Source organism: Apodemus sylvaticus, chromosome 23 (assembly GCF_947179515.1).
Source record: "Apodemus sylvaticus chromosome 23, mApoSyl1.1, whole genome shotgun sequence".
NCBI classification, from domain to species: Eukaryota; Metazoa; Chordata; class Mammalia; order Rodentia; family Muridae; genus Apodemus; species Apodemus sylvaticus.
The window spans coordinates 36,968,344-36,992,122 of NC_067494.1; the positions used below are offsets into that span (position 1 = coordinate 36,968,344).

The 23,779-nt window shown below is 48.3% G+C and overlaps 1 protein-coding gene across 2 annotated transcripts in view; it reads right to left on the reverse strand.

Moving 5' to 3' along the window:
* Positions 1–1,849: 1,849 nt before the first annotated feature.
* Positions 1,850–23,779, reverse strand: part of Cnksr3 (CNKSR family member 3) — a 91,423-nt gene continuing 69,493 nt past the window's right edge. For both annotated transcript variants that reach the window (XM_052169900.1, XM_052169899.1), the window contains exons 6-13: positions 23,201–23,320; positions 21,029–21,088; positions 16,131–16,199; positions 15,566–15,712; positions 11,632–11,756; positions 9,288–9,496; positions 8,763–8,852; positions 1,850–3,375 (exon numbers count right to left, since the gene is read on the reverse strand). In XM_052169900.1, coding sequence (XP_052025860.1) covers positions 3,089–3,375; positions 8,763–8,852; positions 9,288–9,496; positions 11,632–11,756; positions 15,566–15,712; positions 16,131–16,199; positions 21,029–21,088; positions 23,201–23,320 — 1,107 coding nt within the window. In that variant the 3' untranslated portion in view covers positions 1,850–3,088. The remainder of the gene's footprint in view (positions 3,376–8,762; positions 8,853–9,287; positions 9,497–11,631; positions 11,757–15,565; positions 15,713–16,130; positions 16,200–21,028; positions 21,089–23,200; positions 23,321–23,779) is intronic.

Here is a 23,779-nt window from a genome sequence, read left to right on the forward strand (position 1 = left end):
GCCTCATGTTTAGGAGTAGTTGGCAAACATACAGGTTTGAAATGTGAGTGTGTGTGTGTGTATGTGCTTTTATTTGACTACAGTGCGGTGGGTTGGGTTCATTTGTTATTGATTTTTTTGTTGTTGTTGTTCTTGGCTATGTCTTTCTTTTCTTAGTTTGGAGCTTTTGTTTTTGTATTGGTATTTTTTGTTGTTGTTTTTTAAAGAAAGAACTTAAGAGTTGGGTAGGTGGTGGGGAGGGATCTAGGACTTGGGGAAGAACATGTTCAAGCATATAAATTTTAAAAAAATGTATAAATAATACAAAATAAGATACAATTTAAGAAATTTAAAATGAAAAGCATCTCTTTAAAAGGAGGCCATGGGGCATGGGGCATGGGGCAGGGGCAGGGGCAGGGGCAGGGGCAGGTTTGACAGCGCTAGACAGTCACCAGGAAGTTGCAGTCATGTTTCTCTGCTAAGCCAGTCCGGCTACTGATGGGGGTAACTGATGAGCCCAGGCGTTCCCATTCATTTCGAAGGAAGTCTTTATTACATGCATGCATGTTTTCCTGTGTGTGTGTGTGCAAACCTGTGCCTACACTGATGGGGGTAACTGTGAGCCCAGGTGTTCCCATTCATTTCGAAGGAAGTCTTTATTGCATGTATGCATGTTTTCTTGTGTGTGTGTGTGTGTGTGTGTGTGTGTGCAGACCTGTGCCCCAACACTGAGTTCCTTCCTCGGCTCCCCTTCCATCTGACATACTGAAAGCCGATCTTCCACCGACCCAGAACTTGCAGGCTCCAGCGAGTCTAGCTGACCAGCTGCTCCCGGAATCCCTCACGCTGGAAGTGCAGTTACCACACCTGCAGGAATCGGAGTTGACACGGGGGGGGGGGGGGAGGGATCCAAACTCTGGTGCTTTCCTTGTGCAGCAAGCTCTTTCCCCAGTCCCACTTTGAGAAATTATTATTAGCTATTGCTAGCTATTTCAAAAGCAGGGGTTCGCAAAATCCTTTAGCAGCAATAGAGTTTTCAGACGTAATTCAGGTAAAACCCCCAGATGAAAATACAAAGAAAAGAGAAACTGTGGAGGCGGTAGAGGAAGCCAGAACTTTCCCTGGACTTCCTCCAGAGCTTCCAGGAAGAGTGTGGGAGGAACCATCTGGTGTAATAATTTGAGTTGAGCATTGCAGACAAGAGTTAAGCTTGAGTTCTTAGGATGCTCCTTCAATTTAGAAGAGACATCTTCTGCAGAGGAAAGAGGCCACCACACTAACCCTGCCGTCTGAAGCTTGGTGCACCATTAAGCAATGGGGCTGTAACCCCACTCCAGACCAGAGAGGGAAAGCAACTATGGCGTCTGGGCACAGAGCCCACTCGGGACAGGAGACTGGCAGGGCCAACTCTCCTAGAGAGTGGCTCCTTCCTCGCCTCCAGAGGCCTTTCCTATATCCTGCTCACAGGCTGTGGGTTGGTTATGTACTGGATGAACCACCACACAAGCCTCTTTCATCCTGTTTGTGGTATAATCTGGGACCCGCCCCCAGCCAACAGACTAGTTTCTAGAGTGCCCCAGACTGGTGGGTGTGGGTGTAAAAACAATGACACCAGCATTAGTGGTCACTGTGCCCCTTAACACTGCCACAGAGGCATTTCAGATGGGGGAGGGGGCCTTACTAAGGCCAGTGATTCTCCTGTGACCTGCACTCCAGGCAGATCGGGGACAACCCCAGTGGTATGGGAGAGTATGTAGATACCAGGCTATAGCTCTGCCTAAGAGTACCTTGGAAAATTCCTTTTTTGTAGTGTCAATTACGTTTGTTTCTTTTGCTCCTCTACCACAAATCCATAAACATCCCCAAATGCTTGGGAGAATTTATTTCCATCTTTAATATGAGCGCCCATGCTGCCAACGGCCAGAGTGGGTCACTTGTAAATCTGCAAACACGGTGAATGCTTTCTCCTTGGGTTTCACGTATGACGCAAAACAGAAATGTTTCAATTACATGTGACTAAGAGGTAAGAAAAATATACAACTCTATTTAAAACACTTAAATTAACAAGATAGGGTATTTTCCATCCTAGCAAAATATGGTACATTCGGTTTTAAACAAGAGTTAATATTCAGACACACATTTTCAAAATACCTGATCCTAGTTGAAAGTCATTGACCACGAGGCTTTCTGAGATCTTTCTAATTAGCAAAAATGTGTACACCTGGGAAGGGTCCTAGGCTCCTCCGCCCGCCCCACCCCCCAGAACATGGACAGCAAACGGGCCAACGCTGCAAACTGACCCATGCCTCACAACTCTAAATCTGGTTGCTTCAGCTTCCCAGAACGATATACTTTGGCTGTCAGCAAATCTTATATCTTCTTTCCCTCACTGACCAAATACGCACAACCGCGACACCGCTCACAAAAAGCGCGCACACGTCTTTGAATGTGCCAAGTTGTATCAAACCGTGCTCGTGAGTGTGTGTCTTGGCTCACCTACACGAAGGCTGTCACTGAGAAGGGGGGGGAAGGGCTGAGCACTTGTAACAGCTGATCTGCAGGTAAAAGCCCTGCGCCAAAGAGCCTCACACACTCATGTTACTGTGCAGTGGACGCTGCCGCACTTTTATAAATATGCTCTATAGCTTTAAAAATCAAAACAGAGGTTTTTCTCCTTCGGCATTTCCACATCCAGAAGCTGGGCCACAAACCAACATATCTGTGTGACAAAGCCCAACAATTTTTTGATTTGCCCAAGAAAACAAAAGTGTGCAATTCTGCCAATTCCTGACATTAAGCTGTCTGGCCAACGCACACTTTAAAGAGTCTGTCTCCGTGTTCCCACAGTTGGAAGGCAAAACTTGGCAGGCTGTGGCATGTCTGTCCTTCCTTCTGCCTCCACAGACAGCACCTAAGATCCACTGGATATGATGCCCTCTGGTGACCTCGAAACTCCAGGAATGACAGTATACAACCTTAAAAGAAAAAAAGTGGAGGGAAGTAAGGTCGCCGCCACGGAGCACTGCGGAAGGAGTCTGAAGAAGCTGTCCACTGAGGAAGAAGGCACTTGCTAGCAGGAGACAGGCAGGGCGCTGGTCGGGCAGCAACCTCAGTGAGTCAACAGCTTGAGGCGAGTCAACCAGCTGACCAGCAGCGACGGCTCCCCTGAAGAGGCCTTGGCCGATTTCTTCTTGGAGCCTTCCTCCTGGAATGGAATGGTGGCGCTGCTGTGTAGATCGGAGTTGATGTAGCATCTGCTCCCGCGGATGTAGTCCGCGCCCCGCACCAGGTGCCGCTCAGTGAGGGGCCTGGAGAAGCGGTACACAGGAGAGGCACTCTCTTCAGTGATGGGCGTGATCCGCTCATTGCTGAAGTACCGGCAGAGGGCGTCGTCTCCTGTTTTCAGAGACAACGAGTCTATCAGAACAAGAACCACCAGATTTAACAACCACACAGCAAGTAAACTCATACCCAGCTCTCCGCCCTGCAAAAGGGCTTGGCCTGCCAAAGAGAACCACAGGGGTTCTCCATCAGCGCCATGGTCTGATGAGAAATGCCAACACTCCTCCACTGCCAACTCATGGCTGCTCTGTGCTGAGAGACCGAGGAGCCTTTGGGAGGTGGGGCCTGACTGGAAGACATATCTCTCAAGGGGTGGTGCTCTGGAGGCCACAACCTCTCGCTCTCAATGTAAAAGTGGCTCAACCTGAGTGCTGTAGTGTCTTAACTCTTCTCTTCCAGGTGATTTATTCTCTCCCTTTTGAGTTAAACCTCAGGACACAGGCAGAGCATAGACAAATTCCTCACCAAAGAGGCCCCTAGCGAGGGATAAAGCAGAACAGGGGCATGAAGAGATGAGCATGCTAGCAGCTGCAGACAGAGCCTCCCTGGTTGTCAGACAATCCACAAAACGAAGCCACGCACTGTGCGCTGCGGGGAGGGGTTACCTGGAGATGTTCTCAAGGTACACTGACCTCCCCCATCAAAGGCTTTGGATGTCAGGCTGAAAACCTGTTTTAAGAACTGTTCTTTAAAAGAAAATAAAAGCTTTTGAAATGGCCCTGGGGGGGGGGGAGGGTAAGGACACTTGCCACCAAGTTCAATTCCTGAAACCCACACGGCGGAAGGAAAACACCAACTCGTGAAAGTTGTCTTCTAGTCTGAACATCCATTCTGGCACCTATTTACTGACACACACACATAAACATGCATACACACGTATGCCTACAGCACACACTCAGACACCACACACACACACAAGCATGTACATACACACTCTTACACACCACAAACAAAACCCACATACACGCACAATTGCACGCACACACACATACACACACACACCAAACCGACACCACACACATGCACACATATACCCACACTCGTGCACATGCACACATACACATATAATTCTAAGTTAGCCTGCTTCCAAGGCACCATGCAGGAAAGGGGCTGCCTAGGCTAATGTTTTCCTAATACTCAGAGGTGGCCTGCAACTAGGGTCCAATCAGGGCAAGATACTTCTCCAGCTGCAGGAGAACTCGGCGTTACCCATATGGCACACAGCACATATATGAATTAAGGGGTCGCGATGGTCTACCCACAGATTTTTTTTTAAGGAAAGGCAGTGAGGCTACCCAGTGTATAATAGAATTCCCTGCAGCGAGCCCCCAAAATGTCAGTTAAGTGGAGCTATGGATGTGGCACCCAAGTTGTAGTGCAGACCCCAGAATGTTGAAGAGCATTTGCCAAGGAAGGCTGCAGGTGCCAAACAGCGCCAGTCTAAGGGATGCCACGCACCTGCAATCAGAGCAGGGCTATGGAGCAAGTCGGCCAAGCCCCCTGAAGCCGGTTCAGTTATTACGCTCTGGAGGTGGAGTTATACGTGGAGTTGGACACGTTTGCCTGGCTAGGTTTTAAGCCTTGTGCTGTCCTGGAATGTTTACTCTGCAATTGAATACTCAAAGTACGTAACTTCCCTTTCGCTTTCAACAGAGGCTCACAGGGTCATCCTTGAGTCTCAGAATCCTTTGAACTCGCAGACAGGATTGGAGCCACTAAGAGGCCGGGCCAGCACGGATGCCTTGTGTATTAGAAGGTGGAAGTGAGCCTCAGGAAGACAGGGCTGGAATGTTGTGGTAAGATTGTGCAATGTTCCCCAGGGGCTCATGTTCTTAGTGCCAGTACCCTGGCTTCTGCTGCTGCTTTGAGGAACTGTGGGAGCTTTAAGAGGTAGGACCCGGCTGACAGGAGATCATCAGGCGTAAGCTTTGGAAGGGTCCAGTCCAGCTCCTGTGGCAGCTGCTTTCTGGTCTATCACCATGGAAACAGTTCCCACCTCAGCCTCCTCCTGCCTTGGGCCAGAGCCTCTCTCCCACGCCTTCCCCACATGACAAACGGACACCCAGATAAACATTTCTCTCCAAAGTTGTTTCTGTCAGGGTTTTCAGTCATATGGCATGAAGCGGCTAATACATTCAGGTTTCTTTAGCGACCAAGAGGTAACACACTGGCCCATCAGAACCGGAGAGCCAGAATGTTTTACCTTAATTATTTCCTTAACTCTTAACTCCACTTAAAATAATAAACCAAAGACAGAAAGAATGTGTTTCTAGCCAGGCTTGGTGGCACACGCCTGTAATCCCAGCACTTGGGAGGCAGAGGCAGGCGGATTTCTGAGTTCGAGGCCAGCCTAGTCTACAGAGTGAGTTCCAGGACAGCCAGGGCTACACAGAGAAACCCTGTCTCGAAAAAACCAAAACCAAAAAAAAAAAAAAAAAAAAAAGAATGTGTTTCTATCCCTGCTTCCCCAGATACCGATAAGATGGCTCCTAGTGATATTCTGTTCAGTGCCTTGTTCAACCATTATTAGGAAAGCTTCCTCCTGCAGTAGATGGGAACAAGGACCGAGATCCACAGGCAGACACTGATTAATTACACAGAGAAGGAGGGACCCTGGAACACTCAGTGCTAAATGGAATGGATCCATAAAAATCCCCCCTCTCAGGTCGGAGCGCCCTGCAGAAGCGGAGGCAGAAAGAGGGTAAGAGTCAGAGGGATGGAGGACACCAGCAAAACCAGGCCCTCCAAACCATCGTGGTGACACAGGGGCTGAGGCAGCAAGCCAGGGGCCCATGCGGGCCTATGCCGGGTCCTCGGCGTGTGCGGTATGGCTTCCGTTTAGTGTTTTTATGGGATTCCTGAGTGTGCAAATGAGTGTGCAAATAAGTGTGCAAATGAGTGGCTCTCTGAGCCTTGTGCCTTCTCTTGGGCTCTTTTCCTTCCATGGGTTTGTCTTACCCAGCTTCATTGTGATAATTTTTTTTAATCTTACATTTAATTTTTTTAAATGGAAGGCAGGAAGGCAGGCAGGAAGGCAGGCAGGCAGGCGGGCAGGAGGGAGGGAAGGGAAGGAGGGAAGGAAGGGAGAAAGGAAGGAGGGAAGGAAGGGAGGAAGGAAGGAGGGAAGGAAGGAAGGAAGGAAGGAAGGAAGGAAGGAAGGAAGGAAGGAAGGAAGGAAGGAAGGAAGGAAGGAAGGAAGGAAAGAAGGAAGGAATAGGGGACCAAGAGCACTGACTGTTCTTCCAAAGGTCATGAGTTCAAATCCCAGCAACCACATGGTGGCTCAAAAACCATCTGTAATGAGATCTGATGCCCTCTTCTGGTGTACATGCAGATAGGGCACTCATACATAAAATAAATTAAAAAAAAAAAAATCATGAAAAAAAGGAAGGAAAGAAGGAAGGAACCCAGCCACTAGGGTAAAAGTTGACAACTTCTAAGACGGAAGTTCAGAACTTCTGTCACTTCTATCTGCTGGGAAATGGAAAATTTGGGTTTTCTCCAACTGGATGCTGCTCGCTGTATCAACAACTGCAGCAGGCCTAATGTTCATGGAGAGTTGACTAATATATAATAGACACCACGGTTTTTCTATGAAGGCTTTTAATCTGATTACAGTTTGGTGCTGTTTTGTTTTTCCTTTTTGAGAATGGTTTTATTTTGTTTCCTTGGCTAGGGAGGTTGTTTTTGTATTAGGTTTTTGTTTTTTGAGAAAGGATTTAAACCTGGATGGGTAGGCAGCAGGAGAGGAACCGGAAGGCCATGGGGGAAGGGAAGGACGTGGTCAAAATATATTTAAATTTAAAAATTGTTTAAAATAATAAAAAATATATAATTATAATTTTAAAAACCAACCATTTAAAGAGAAAAGCCAATATATAATGATTCTAATTATCAGTTTCTTTTCTAGAAGTAAAAAATGCTTTAAAGTCAAGTGCTTCAGACTGGGAGGAAAACACAGCCTCACAAGAGAATGCTCAGACGTGTCCGAGTCAGCAAACATCGTCATTAAACTTGTGGGGGAGCCTTAAGGAAAGCCTCCTGGCTCGCAGTGTTTCTGACCAAAATCTTTCACCTTGTACCTCCCTGCCTGTGTCCCTTGCTCAAGTCTGGGAAATATCCTGTTACACCATAAAACAATAAAAGAATATACTGTAAACATCTTCTTATAGAGTTGGCAAATTCATGGACCAGGGACTCTCAGGGACCGAGAAAGGCAGAATGAGCCGTGAGGACCACCAGGGACAGAAGGCTGTATAGGGAATGGATGTGTTTCGTGATTACACTTGGTGACTAGTGTACAATTCTGAATAGGTTAAAACCACCAAGTTTTATATATCCATAGGGCGAGGGCTCCATCCCAGCAACATTACTATATTACTTCCTAAGAGGCTGCATGCAGAGAGACAGCATGGCTTCTAAAGCCATCCACACGTTATCGTAAGCCTCATCTCCGCACTCTGCCTCTCCATAGGAAAGAGAGCAGTCTAGATCCACACGCAGGGAATGGCAAGGAATATGTCAGCATCTTAAATCTAAACAAGGCCAGCCCTGCCACCTGCTGACTACTGCGCAGATTTTCTCTGTATGCTGAGGGCTTCAGAAACCAGACTGGCGACATGTCCCTTTGTCTGGCGAAATCCAGGTGATTCAAGTACACGGCTGACAGAGCTACCCAGGAGACGCTGGGAGATGCTCGCACGGAAGGTTAGGCCTCCGCGGTTTATTCTGCTTTCTCTCACAGCCCGAGTGAGGCCCATCTTCCTCTGGCCCTCATTTGTCTTGTCTCAACATTACAATAGCAATGTGGTCATTTCCACCTAGTGTTGGGAATCAGAGCCTGTCTGACAAAAATGGGTAAAAGTTTTTGTTTTTTGCTTTTGACAGGGTCTCGCTATATGAACCTGGCTAGCCTAGAACTCACTATGGAAGCCACACTGGCCTCAAACTCAGAGATCTGCCTGTCCTAGGATTAGAAGCACACACAACTGTGCCTAGCAGATAAAAAATGTTTTTAAATATTTCCTTTAAGACTAGTATAATAACAGAGAGCTGATCACATGGTGAATTAATAACAATTTTCAGACATTATGTCTTAATAATTTAAAGACGATTTGTTTGTTCATTTTAAAAAAAAGTCATGTAATCAAGGATGTTTAATAAATGTTTTGTCTAAAAAGTGGATCCTTTGTGTCTAGAGCCTTATAAAAAGCCAGGATGCCGACTCGATTCACACTAAGAAGGAAGGTTCTTCTGGAACCTTCTGGAAACAAGCAGCGTTGCAGGACCCTTCAGCAGGCCTGAGCTACTGATGTCAAGCAACAGTCTGAAGAGCTAAGTGGGGTCTCTAGTCAGGAATATCACCTTCGGGAATAAAGCTCGGGGTAGCCTGGGCTCACGAACACCACGCAGCGCTTTCGGTTTGCTTAGGTGAAACATACCTTTCCTCCCGTGACCTCGAGGTTTAGCAAAAGGGTCCACGATCCCCATCCAATTCCCATCAGCAGGCATGGACAGAGGCCGGGGCTTGCCTTCAGAGACCAGACGGTGAAGCAAGGTGAGTGACATTATCAACGTTAGACCGCCCCTCCCCCTCCCTTCACTTACAGCCTAGCTGTATACATGCAGACAGCCACACCCACTTAGACAGAAGTGACAAGCAGTGACACTTTAAAGCCCCACATCGGACACTGGAAGCAATCAGGAGAGAGGCACGCTGAGGTTGAGCCTCTGCGTCTCCGATGCCAAGGTTGAAACTGTAACGTGAGCTCACCCAGCTGGGCTCTGGTGCCAGGCAGAGCAATGGCTCAACGAGGCTTGGCATTAGCCAGGTGAAAGGGGGCTCATGCTTGGAATTTCTTTGAGGTTTATGCTTTCCTCAAACACCCTCGGAGAATGCCAAGTTCATGCCAGGGCCCCGAATAAAGAAAAGGAAGGGGCAAGCAAAAAGAATCATCAGAACTTACCATAGGACGGCGTCTTCCCTCTCATTTTGGGGGGCAGGATATTGGTTCCCACCGAATACCCGGGCAGCTGATCGGAATCTGCGAAGGTAAACGTGCGTCTTTTGCTCTCCTGGTCCAGGAAGGAGTTAGGGGACTCGGAGCCCTTGCGTCCAGGCAACGGCTGCTTACTTCTCCCGTGTCCTCCGTGGCCGAAACTCACATTCTCATCCCTGGAAGACAGTGGGTGGTCATCAGGGAGTTCCCAGAGCAGCTCTCTTGCTAAGAGTGAACACTAGGAACCCAGCTACCGTGGGCACGCATCTCCCTCCCATTGGAGAAGAAGCACCACGTTATTAAAAGTCGCCCTTCAAGCACACACGGACGCCTCTGCTGAAGAACAGATGCCTCGAACCTGTTAAGTCCGAGCAAACGCAGCCTTCTCTTCAGGTATGTCTACACAGAACAAATCCACCCTGGAAACACAGCTCTTGCTTTCCCCACAATCTGCGCTCCAGGTGAGGTCTGCAGCTGATGTGTGTGAGCTACGGCGCCGCGTTTCTTGAGCTAGAGTAGGATCACTGTTTGAATCCAGATTTGACAATTCTGTCAACGCTATAAAGGGTGCTTCCCAGAAACCAGAGGAGACGGACTATTTCTGAACGCAGTAAACAGCTACGTTGGATCAGCAACTCCACCCTAATCCTACCCGAATTTCAACATACAGTGGGACTCAGGTTTCACTGAGCCCAAATTTGCCAGGTGAACATCCTTCTTTCTTTGCATTGGCAAGTTCTGTGAGGCAAGCCAAGCAGGCCAAATGCAGACTAAGGAGGGCAGTGAGGCCTGTGAGGGTCTCCCCAGGACAGCCTGCTAGCCACGTGCCCTCAGCTTCTCACAATCTGTCTTCTACAGCTGAACTCACCCTATAACCTTCTCAGCTCACAGGCATCTGTGACTCCCGACTTGTTTATCTTTAATGCCTTGGCATTTCTCATACCTCAGAGAAGGTGTTCATTGGTGGCCTAACCACATGTCTCCCCCAAAGGGATTTTAAAAGTCCCAGCTCCCTCCCTTCCTAGGGCCATAGCTCCTTTCTTATCAGTATACGTACAATGGCACTCTCATCAAAACCCAGGGAACACAAGGAGTTGGAGGCTCCAGCCCTCCAGTTCCTGACACAGTGACCTACACCTTGGCCTGTAAGGTTCTGGGGTCCCCACATAGAGACAACACCCCCTGCAGCTTTAACCCACTCTGAATCTGTGCCATGGGATCCCACGAATCAGGGATGAGGCCCACTTGTTAATAGATGCCTCTGATCACCGCAGGAGAGGTAAATCTCTACATGGAGGGAAACCCCAGGGCGGCTTCTCTGTCCCCAGGCAAAGCCCCTGATAACAGGTACACATGCGCAAGGCACATTCACCACACCAGCTGCTGCTCCAACCCTGCCTTGTGACACACAGGCGTTCTTCTTGGTTTGTGTTTGCCCAGCTGAGTGAGACTCTGGCAGTATCGGAGACAGAACCAAGTCTATTTGTTAGGTAACCTGGCCTCTCACTCAAGTGTATTCTGAACAGAAGGGACATTTTCTGCTGTCACCAGCATATGTCTGTATGTAAGCCCGTATGAGTGAGCCTGGAGCACACACCTCAATCACTACTGTCCTCCCTGTGACCCCTCTGCCACTCCACATCACAGGCAAGACACAAGCCAATAATTGACACCACAAGCACACATGCGCCTTGCTCTCACACACATCAATTCATATCACCTCACAACTTTTCAGAACGCCCTGATGTGTGTACATACACATGTGTACATATACGTGTGTGTCTTTTTGTATCTATGTATATATGCTTGTTTGTATAAATGTAAATATATATGTGTATTGTGTGTCTGCAGGCATGTGTAGATGTATGTATGTGTGCCTCTGTGTATATGAATATATGATGTGTCTGTGCATCTGTATGTATGTGTGTGTGCATATACATGTGTGCCTGTGTTTATTTGTCTGTCTGTTTGTGTCTGTGTGAGCACGTGTGTATATCTTTCTTGGTAAAGTCAGAATATAATTTGAATGACTCTCACACAAATATTTTTAGTGTCTTCTCTGCAAATGAATTTATCATGGAGCTGAGAAAACTTAAGCTACAGGGCTCTCCAGGCAGCCCCATCCAAGGCCCCCAAAGCATAAACGTCTGTGAACTTTTCCCAAGTGAGATATGTTGGCATTCTTCTCTTAAAGGGCACCTCACCACCAAATGCCTAACTTTCAAGACCCTTGAAGGGAGTCCCATCCCTGGGTCGACATCTACCCACGCAGCGGAGAGCAGTCCACTCTGTGAAATGGCGGCTAACATACCGGGGAGAGTAGGGGACAGCAGGTGGAGGAGGTATGTACAGGTCCAGGATGGCCGGCTTCTCCTTCTTCAGGGAGGCATCCATGGTGCTCTCTGGGGACTGGGTTGTGGTGGGTGGGGGTGAGGTCTGCAACGAGAGAGCCACACCCAGAGTGAGAGAGCAGAGGTCAACACAGGGAGATCACGCTTGATGTGTTTGTTTCCACCCCACATGGAGCAAGGCCTGAGGACAAGCAGAGGCTGAGCTCACCCATGCGCTCACAGAGACTAACAGTGCTCAGTGTCCGTGTCTCCGTGAAGCAATCGAATCAGAGGACTGGGAAGTCACAGGGTTTCACTCTGGCTTTAGGAAAAACCACTTAAACCCCCTTGCCTCAGTTTCCTCCTCGGGAAAACTGACATCCTGAGGGCTGAGAAAAGCATATGTCAGTGCCCTGGGGATGTGTGGCCTGGGGGGCTGTGGGTGTGACCCTGGCTAGCCTTCTGGTTAGCTGTGTGTTGCTGAGGCAGCTCGCTCAAATTCCGTGCCTCATCTAGGATGGAAATCGATAGAAACAAGATCACCGTCCTGCTGGGCAGCCGTGGTAACCATGACAACATGTATGAAGGGCGCGCGGCACGCTTGCTGCACGGTAAATACACAACTGTCGAATTTAGCAACGGGCCCATAGTGCGAACACTCGTGTATAAATTAATTTTAAAAATTAAATCCTTACTTTAATTGCATTACTGACCCCAAAGGACTTACATTTTTATTAAACATTTAATACTCATACGTGATCATGTTTGGACCCAATCCACACCCATTCCCTCTCTTTTCCCCTCATATTCTTGGTCTCTTGTTCCCTCCCTATCAGCAGGCCTCTAACTTTATGGCCACCTCATACTGCCTGACCGTGATGGGTGCGGGGCCATCTGCTGCAGCATGGCTAGCCTGTCAGGGCCCACATCCCTGAAGAAAACCGACTCCCACTCTCCCAGAAGCCTTCAGTTGCCAGTGGCTCCTCAGAGCAGTGAGACTTCACCGTCCTGCACATGCAGGAAGGACTTACACTCCACAATCCCCCATGAGACCTTCTACAATCTAACAGTGACACTGCCAGCCAACTCCAGCTAGGAAAGAACCAGCCAAGTCCTCACAGTTACTGTGGGAAGAAGGCCAGCAAGTCCACGCTAGACACTGAGGGGAAGGAAGTGCTTCCTTTTGACCTCAGGTTGTGATGGATGCAGTGGAGGGACTCAACAGTTAGCGGGGACAGAACAATGGTCACCAAGAGAGTCAACGTGACAGGTACATTCAGAAGGATACAAAAGCACAGAGGCATGGGCTCTGTCTATCTTCTAGAACAATCTCCCCACCTGAGCCCTTAATTCAATTCAATATGGAATTCATTGATATCCAATAAATCAGTATGTGAAAACACAGGGCCAAGATCGAGATCCTCGGGAGCACCCTCTAAGATGTCCCCGCCACCCCCAAGTTCCAACATCAAGAATGACTTTTATTTAGGGAAATCTTCATTTGTCAGGATGCAGCCTAAAAACAGAGTGGTGGCCACCTCTCAGGGCAAAGGACACAGTAAAGGTATTGAGAAGGAGGAGATGTCACCCCCCCTTCCCGGACTGCCGGGCACCCAGGCACAATGAACACTGAAGACTGAGGCGGAAATGCCCAGGCCAGGGGCTGAGCAAGCCCACGGTCCTGTCTGCCAGTGTCCACATTCTGGGAACAGGCCGGGCGCACACCAAGAGCCCTTGGTTGCTGAGGTGCAGGGCAGCTTCTACAACTTCATGGTAGATACTTCCCTGGGTTGGAAACAAAATTAAGTGTGTCTCCATGTCTCCCCAGCTCCCCACTGCTGTGAAGAGAGGGAAAACGGAAGTGTGCCCCTTCCAAAGTCTGTTTCCAAAAGTCAAGGGATGAGGGGGGCTGGAGAGATGGCTCAGCGGTTAAGAACCCTGACTGCTCTTCCAGAGGTCCTCAGTTCAAATCCCAGCAACCACATGGTGGCTCACAACCATCCGTAATGGGGGCCTGCTGTCCTCTTCTGGGGTGTCTGAAGAGAGGACAGTGTACTCGCATACATACCATAAATACATCTTAAAAGAAAGAAAAAGAAAGCGAGGCTTAGGAGACTACTTCACAAAGCTCACAGACCACACACGGCAGAGCCGGCATGTGAGCCCATGAGGTGTTAAGCAGGGCCTCATCTCCAAAGCATCCGTCGCTCATCTGACGAGCCTCATCACAAGTCATCACCTCACACCTGCACCTGCACGGCTACCTCCTGCGTGGTGCTTCTTGGGTCTGCATATAGTCACGAGCCAAACTCTACTCCCTCAAAAGTCCTATGTCAGGGTCCTGTGATCCCTGCCCTGGTATCTCTGAATGCCTGCTCTATAGGACAGAGGGTCCTGTGGAGTCAGGCAGCTTCAGGCCGGCTGGCTTGCTAAGGCCATGCAGCCATATTTGCTGAGGGCCACTCTCTATGGGAGGGATGGCTCTGGGCTTTTGGCTCTGAAGATTGAGATCTCAATATGGGGCCCGAGTGGCCTTCACAGACCCCTCAAACTCTCTGGAGCCAAAGATGGTAGGTAAAGTTGAGCTCTGTAATAGCAGGCTAGAGGACACGGACTTCACCCTTGGGCTGACACCTAGTTTTATATTTGTATCTGTGTTATGTTGCTAGGGTTGTGATAACAAAGATCTATAGGCGGAGTGGTTGGGGCTCAAGGTCAAGGTATCTGTAGGGCTGGGCCCTACTGAGGCTCTGCTCTCTGGCTTGGAAACAACCACCTTTTCTTTCTCTGTCTTCCCGTGGCCCTCCCTCAGGCTTTATGTTACACAGGCAAGGTTGGACTCTAATGTTCCCATTTCAACTTGATCGTGGCACACAGCTACAGTGGCTAACGTGGGTTTGCTGAGGATGAGGGGGTACCTCTGGGCCCCTCAGCCTTAGCTGAGACAGTAAAGGCAGATGATGCTTACAGAGGCTGTAAGTAATGGAACTCACCATGGTTGATTCGCCTTATATACATCCCCATGGGCTGGTGATTCTGAGCAGTGCCTAAGTGACAGGGTGCAGCCGCTGCCCACCACCTGAGCTGAAGTCTCTAACCCCACCTGACCCTCGACCAATGGCCGCTAAGCATAGGTTCAAGCTGTGTGTCCCGCACTTAGTGCCAACTGCTATCACCCCATAACTGAAACATTCTTCCTGCAAGGAGGCGGGGGGGGGGGGGGCTTCTAAGAGTCAGAAAGTAAGCAAAACCCAGGAAGGTGAGGATACTCTTAAGTCACAAGAATCTCCCCCAACATTACACAGGTAGTAACGATCGCTGGAGTCTAGAAGAGGCACTCGCAGGATGGATGAAACTACTTGCCAGTCATGCCATGGATGCTAAGGGTAAAGCTTTGGTGAGCTGCCTGTCACTCATGCTGGGGTGGGCTTTTGAGTGCTGGAGCAGCCTCTGAGTCACCATGCTCCTTCAAGCAATCCCAACACACCGACTGTCTCACTCAGCTAGACTTGTATGGAATGATTCCATTGGTTGGCCACGGATGCCACGACCTGGGACAAACGGACACTAGTTTGTGTCTCCCCAGAACAGGCCACAGAACTTTGCTGAAAATAAATGACAAGTCATAAGGCAAACCTTCTGCCTGTGCCGTTCTGTAGTGGCAGCACCTGGAACGTGGCTGGCGAGGTGGAGGAACGGAACAGACCTTTTAATTATTTAAAGAGTCACATACGGCAAGCGGCTACCACACTGCTCCGCAAAGACCTGGAGTTTACGTTTTCATGCAAGCAGGAGTAGACAGTAATGACTGGCAAACCAGCTCCCAAAACCAATCACCTTCAATTTTAATCCCCTTTTTTAAAAGACCCCGGCCACAATCCACTCTAGATGAAGGTCTGCGACGGTCACAGTTACCTGCACGAGGGGCGGCTTCCAGCGCAGGTTCTTCAGCGGGGCGGGAGTGAAGCTGAAGGAACCCGTGGGCCTCTTCTTCAGCAGCAGCACCACGCCCGTGGGATTCTCTCTCAACTTCCTCACCAGATTCTTCAACTGCCACCCGACCTTGAAAGAGTAAGGGGGAGGGAGGCGTGGTCGTGAGCCATGGAAATGTAACTAGTGGGTGCATGTCAAGGAAATTCAAGGTGTGAGCAAATGGGTAAATGCAGGTGTGTTCAGCTCAGCGCTGCTTCAAACAGTGAAAATACAGGGTATACATGGTAATTTTTAAATAAAAAGGTCGTAGAGATAGATCAGCCATTAAGAGCATTAGCTGCTCTTGCAGAGGAACAGGAGTTTGATTCCCAACACCCATGTGGGGTGATTCACAATTGCCGGATCACGACAGCTCTAGGATATTCTATTCTAGCACATATCTGTACATATGTGCACACACACACAGTTTTAAATGTAAAGGTAATTAAATTTTCTGGAGGGAAATTACTTTCTGGAAGTAAAAGCACATCCCGATAAAGGAACTTACCACTGTCTGCCGATTGACTTGAATGACCTCATCGCCGGCGTGAATCTTCTGAGATCTGTCTGCAGGAGACTGCATAGACACAAAGAGACCTGGCTTAGTGTTTAGCCCTCTCTTTCAGCCTTTAGTTCTTTCTCCTGTAGAAGAACTAGTAACAGAAATAAAGCTTCCTCAAGATAACATAAAAACAATGGGCCTTGGCGTCTGACTCTTGAGTAACCTACTATGATGATGTTGGTTACAATGGATAACCTCTCCATTAACACCTGAGTTTGTCTAAAATATGAAGTGTGGGGGTATACTGTTGAAACAGTCAGCTGATAAAAGGCACGAGCTCACCTATAAATAATAAATAAATAGCCAGGAAACCTTACACATCTCCCTATCAGCATTCACCTTGCACAAATAGGTAAGCCATTGATTGAACTTGTAAAGATCACTGTAATTCTTACAACCATAAATAGTTTTTCTATCTTCTTTTACATATCACCACGATGCTATTAAAAGAAGTTAACAGAAACAGAAATGTTATCTCTTCAAAGGAAAAAAATTTTTTTTCGTCATCAGGTGATATTCAAAATGGGGACACAGCTTTAGTAAGAAAAGAATCTAAGGTTGGGAAGATGGCTCAGTATATAAGAAGGAACGGGGCTTAAGGTGCCCAGGGCCTCAGTGAGGGTGGACATTGTAAGACTGTGTGTGTGTGTGTGTGTGTGTGTGTGTGTGTACCTGTGCCCACTCTGTATTCCTATAACAAGACAAATGGCAGATACAGGAATCTGGAAGTTCCCAGGCCAGCTAACCTGAGTACTCAGTGGTAAACAACAGAGCCTTTCTCAAGGTTGAAGGCAAACCCAAGGTTGTCCTCTGACCAACACACACACACACACACAAACAGACGCACACGTGCACACATACACACAGGAATATACACACATATACACACATACATCCACAATCACACTGGTATATATACACAAATGAGCATACACTGACACACACATCATATACACACACAATGCGCATCATATACGCAGAAGAATGAGGGGCTGGAGAGATGTTTCTTTAGTTAGGAGCACTGGGTGCTCTTCTAGAGGACCTAGGTTCAAGTCCCACATGGTATCTCACAACTGTCTGAACTCCAGTTCCAAAGAAACAGGCACCTTCACACAGATGTACATGCAGGCAAGACACCAATGCACATTTTTGAAGTAGGCTTTGTCCTTTCTGAAAGCTATTGCTTAACAGCGACAAAAAGTCCATAAAAGGATATAAGCCACTTGTCAAACTCGGTGCCAAGAGCATTCGTGTTCATTAAGTAAAGGAAAACTTTCTGTTGAAGACACATCACACAGGGAGGTGGAAAAGACAAACCTTTGGTTTCTAATTAAACATTATCTAGGTCACGATCATTAATTCTGTAACATATATGAGTGGGTGAAACTTCCATTTACAGCTATCTGAGTGCAAAATAGCACCTTTGAACACGAGGGCAGGCAACCAGACTCAAAACACACTTGCTAGATCTTTCTCACTCGGCTGCTGCGACAGGCTCAACGAGAAATTAGCAGGTAGTGTTAAACTGCGGAAACGCTGCCTCTGGTTCGTCAGCTGAAAGCTCAGGTAACTCCGCTGGGTGTTTTCAAACACATCCCGTAGATGTTCTATTGCTATAAGAACAGGCAGGGTCTCACCCGAGAATAGCAGCCAGCACAACACAGGGAGGAAGACACCAACTCAGAGCCTCTTCCGTTTCAGTTGCTTTTACACAATGAGCGTTCCTTTCTGTGTGGACTCCTGAAGTGAAGTCTGACCCTGTGGACACCCTAATCAGCACCATCCACTCTACCTTGATGAACTGAGGATTCATTTGGGGCAAGCATCATTTTATAAGAGATGGCCTAGGAGTCCTTGTTTATAGGCACACAACACAGTCTTAAAACATAGGAACTGCTGTCCCCAGCTGACCTCCCTTCTGATGGATGCTCACGCCTGCATTCCTCAAATGTCCCATCAAGTGAGTGTCTGGCAAAACACTGATAAAGAGAGAGCCCGATACCAAACTTTCCCCAAGTCCGGAGCCGTCTCCCATCTTCACCGTGAGTCTGACTACAGCAATGCCCGCTGCGTGTGCCCTCAGAGAGGTGATAGCCTGAAGGACAATGGCCCCATTCTTCTGAACTACAACCAGTTCCCACCTCTTCTAGGGGAGGAGGCTGGGGAACAGAGGGGGCTCTTCAGGCTCTTGAATAAGGTCACTACATCCAAAAAAGAAGTCAGATAGAGAGCACCACGGAATGATCTGCCTGACCCCAGCGGCTCGGGTCACTCTGAGAACATGCAGGGCTCTGCTAAGAAGGGTCTGCTGGCTTTCTGTCAGCCTGGAGTGCAGGCTGGGAGCAAGGGAGAATACGTTCCTTGGTAGGGTGATCTGACCGCCACTGCTTACCTTCATCCAAAGATTCAAAGGGAAATTACAATCACCTCCACTGACACTTGGAGAGCTGGCCTGGAGCTGGCCACCGATCACTGTAAAGTACCCTGAGCACAGCCTTGAGAAGCAAGATCACAACTCTCTCACAACCACACGACCACACGACTTAGTGCGGGGTCTAGCACATTCCAGGCCCTCAGTAAATGCATGTAGAAAACTAAAGCGATGGATAATATTTAAATGGGCTGCCAAATGGAATTAAATGAGCTTTTTTCCCCCATTTTTTCTTAGTCTTTAACTTGATTGTAGTCACTTCCGTTCTAAGGTGGTTTCTATTCAATTCTGGATGAGAACACCGGAACAGCCTATATGCAGATAAACCATAGGTCTGCCACCACGTTTGTGATTCCGGTAGTAATTTGCAGAGGAAATATCACTATTCATATCTGAACTTTCATTTGATTCTCAGGCAGCACTGTTTAGTCTGCCATTCAACTCTCATCTTTAAACAAAAGGGACAGAAGAGAAGAGGTAACCGAGCCTTCCGGCAGCCACACCAGCACACTACACATTTAGTACACATTTACCAAAGAGGCATGTGGCTTCAGGAAGACCTGGGAGCGTCTGGGACTGCCCGAGGTCTGCTCAAGCCAGACAACACAATCATCAAATTACACAACTTCACAGCTTCATCCTTTAAAGACTGACATGGTTACCAGCCTTCCGAATCCCTCCAAACCTAAAACAATGTATGAAGTAGGATCTGAGTCTGCTCTCACCGTGAGTGTAGGGGACTATACCAGTAAGAAGTGAGGATGAATTATAGATAGGATTATGTCTGTTCCTTTGAAAGTATGACCAGACAAAAATCCTTTAAAGTTCCTATACCATCATTACCTATGGGGTGAAATGGTATAGAAATTCCTAGGAGAAGGTAGAGAGATGGTTCAGTGGTTACAAGCAGTTACTAGCCTTGCAGTGGACTCGGATTTGGTTCCCAGCACCCACATCTGGCGGTTCACAAGCACCCACAACTCCAGTTCCAAGGGATTTGGCTCCCTCTGGTGTCTGTTGGCACCTGGACTCTCATGGTGCATATAAACTCATGGAGGCATACACAAAAAACATACACAAAATAATTTAACTAATTAAGTAATTTAAAGATCCTCTTATTTCCAAAGGAAATCTTAAAGGCATACCACCCCGACTCATTTGTCTATCAGAGCTACAAGACTGGTTTAGGATTTTCTCAAGCAACGTCATTTTCTTACTATAAAACTTGAGCGCTTGTAACAAGCATTCATCAAAGCTCATGTCCCACTTGACCAAAGGGACTAACGTGAGACTTAATATTAGACACACATTTACACCAGATGGGGGGGGGGAGCAGATGGGGGGGGGGGAGGCTGACAAATTTCTCCCTGTATTTTGGAATTATATCCTCCTCCCTTGATCAAAAAGCCTCCTGCCTCAGACACATGCTTCTTTTACGCAAGTGCAGGGAAGCTGTCGGGATGCTCCTGCTTCGTGCCAGTGTCTTTCCAAAGCTACCCATAGTTCAGGCTGCAAGAAAAGTACATTCACCTAGCTCTGCTTTTTTTCAGTTCAGAGTATGTGAGAGAATAATGAGTAAAGGCCGGGTTGGGGAAATGGCTCAAGGGGTTAAGTGCTTGCTATGCACGCCTGAGACCTAACTTCAGATTTCCAGCACCCTGGCTAAAAAGCTAGGCACGGTGGCACGCTCCTAGAACCCTAGAGCTATGGAGGCAGAAAGAAGAGACGTCCTGGGCCCTGCTGGCCAACCAGTCCAGCCCGTCAGTGAGCTCTAGGTTTAATCTGCTCTCAAGGGAGAAGGTGGGAGCAACTGAGGAAAGCTCTCGGTGTTGACAACTCTCCTCCACACAAATGCACACCCACACGCAGGAGAGCACACACCCAAGCATGTACAGAGACACACACTGCACACTGTACATCTTGCCACTAGCCCCAGCCCTGTGAGTGACTCACAACAGAGGGATCATTATTTTTATACTTTTGGGTTCGCACTGTCTTAGTGCAAAAGGAATAATTAGCACAGGAGGGAAGGCAGGGGGGGGGAGGGAGGGAGGAGAGGAGAAAGGGAAGAAGGAAGGAAGGAAGGAAGGAAGGAAGGAAGGAAGGAAGGGAGGGAGGGAGGGAGGGAGGGAGGGAGGGAGGGAGGGAGGGAGGGAGGGAGGAGGAAAGAAAACAAAAACTTGACATAGTATGAGATCTAGAGTAATAAAGGGCAATTTAAATAATAAACCAACAACAGCGGGTCAGAAGCGGCAGCCAATCAGCTGACGGGATCAACACAACCGGCCACCATCAGCTCTCACACCAGATAACATCATGATAGCATCATGCACACACTTAACCCCAAAGCTCAGAGCTCTGTCAAACGTGTCTAAGCACACAGGGCCTGTACGATTCACGGATGCGCACTTACATTTTCTGTGGTTCCGGTAATCACGTGCAGTCCGTCATAGGTCGACTTGATGTACATCCCCTAGAGAGAAGCACCAACATGGGAACTCTTACTCTACCGTTTGTAGGGAGCTGCGGTGACACATGACCTTTCAAAACACTTAACACTGTGCACTTGGGTAGGCGTCCAGAACGCCAGGAAACCCAATCCAAAGAGGGAAGGGAAGGGAGGGAGGAAGGGGGGTGAGGGAGAGAGAAAAGGAGAAAGAGAGGGGGAGAGAAAAAGTGAGAGGGAGAGGGAAGGAGGGAGGGAGGGAAGGAGGGAGGGAGGGAGGGAGGAAGAGGGAAGAGGAGGGGGAGGGAGAGACAGAGGGAGGGGGAGGGAGAGAGGGAGAGACAGAGGGAAAGAAAGGAGGAGGGAGAGGGAGAGGGAGGAGGAAGAGGGAGGAGGAAGGAGAGGGGGAGAGAAGGAGAGGGGGGAGAGAGAGGGAAGGAGAAACAGAGGGAGAAGGAGGGGAAGGGAGGGAGGGAGAGGGAGGGGAGGGGGAGAGAGACAGAGGGAAGGGGAGGGGGAGAGAGACAGAGAGGGAGGGGAGTGAGAGGGAGGAGGAAGGGGGAGAGGGGGGAGGGAGGGAGGGAGAGAGAGCACTAAATAATTGAATAGCAGTAGATGAGATCAGATAGGTAGATAGGTGACTCTTTGATGTTATAATGTGTGTACTGGGCACACAGGATTCTGCCACAGTTCTAGGACGGAGGAATTTTCTCAGACCTGCTCAGGGAGCCAGGCATTAGAAACAAGGGCTATTCTTCTCTGACCATTGCTTTTTCCCAGAGAAACAATGCAGTTGATTCCATCTGGTATCAGTGGTCCTCATGGGAGGCCTTACTGGAGGCTAGTGTAATGCAGAATGGGCTTGCAGATGAAGTGTGTGAACCAGGACAAGGCGGAGAGCGAATCGGGAACTGGCATCGCTCTGTGCTAGGGAAAGCCAGAGAGTGGACGAATATGCTTTTCCTGAGAGACACCTTTAGGCAAACTCGGACAATACCGAGTTACCAGACAAATATCTCTATGGTTGACAGCCCAAATATAAATGTTCCCATTAAACTATTACAAGATGAGGGGAGACAGGGAAAAACAGTCATTTTACTCGACTTCTATACTGAACCTGTCCTGCTATGTAACCTCTGTCACCGCCCCCCCCCCCCCCCCCATCGCTGGCGGAACTCGCTGTTGGGAAAAGACAATTCCATCTCCTCCCACTCAGGACACCGATCTGATTCAATCCTTGGCTACAAAGTCAAATCCAGGAATTCCTCCTTGTTTAGACTTAAACTATACCAATCCATCCTTTACTCTGAAAGCCAAGTAACAGTATACTTCTAACCACTGAGAATTTAGGCTTGTTAACAGGAATCTTTTTTTTCTTTCCTATTTAAGAGACTGCCTTAAAATTCCCCACCACAATGTATACATCGGCCACTCTGCCTCCCACTTTACACCCATCATTAGCTGCAGCAGCAGCAACAGTAGCTACAGCCACCCCTCATACAAGCTCTCAGCGTGAAGCACCTGCATTAGTGTCTAGAGTCATCCATTCAACAGGCCTACCTTCGAGAAAGCCCACTGCAAGCTCTGACTCCAAGGCTCTAAGCTGGTCAGGGAGCCTCATGGTTTTCTGTAGCTCTGCAAATGAATGGCCTGGGATTCCTGCTGCCTGTGAGAAGGCACCTGCAGGCATCCCGAGAGCTTGCTCTTCCATACCCCACAGGAGAATGGAGGAAAATTTCTGAAATTTTCCTACAAGTCATTTCCTTCCACCAGCCTCTCCTCACACCCATCTTAAGTACTGACAGAGACTTCCAGAATAGAAGCTTTGTTCCCACAGACCATCTCTCCTTTGTGGAAATGTTTATATTTCCTTGCATTGCTAAGGCCGAAAGAAAAATAAATCTGTTTTAAGATGGGAGGGTACAATTTTAAAATTATATTTACTTTTACACTTGAAAGATAACCATCTTAACAAAGTTAGAGGTGGCAAATCCCTAACTATATGAATATGATATGATAGCATATCATCATACCATATCATATCACTCCACTCTCCAGAGCCACAGTGAGAACAGGAAGACACAGTTGAATGCTTTAGTAAATGCTGTATACTGTCCTGGAAATCACCAGAATGCTTACCAGGCCTTCCCCGGGCCTAACATTTGGTAAGTGGACTTCCTCCAGGCACGCACACTGGCTCATGACGGGGTCTGTAGCAGAGCGAATCGTTTTGTCACAGATGCCATTTAAAACCTTGACCTGGAATTGAAGAAGTTCAATCATTAACCAGGTTTATCGCAAGCTGGCGTAGAGCAAGGCGCCTCATGTGTAACCTCTGGCTCTGGCCAGCACTGGCTGTGATAATCCTGCTCAAGGAACGCCTGGCACTGGGACTCCGTGTCCAAGGTCTGCAGGAATCTCGCTGTGGCTTCAGCTTTCCAAAAAGCATGGCTTTTGTTTTTGTTTTGTTTTTTGTTGCTGTTGTTTTGGGTTTTTTTGTTTTGTTTTTTTTTTGGTTGTTGTTGTTGTTGTTGGTTTTTTGGATCTGGCTTTTTCAAGACAGGGTTTCTCTGCCTAGCCCTGGCTGTCCTGGAACTCACTCGGTAGACCAGGCTGGCCTCGAACTCAGAAATCCACCTGCCTCTGCCTCCCAGAGTGCTGGGATTACAGGCGTGTGCCACCACCACCCGGCTGCATGGCTTTTTATGACCACTGTAA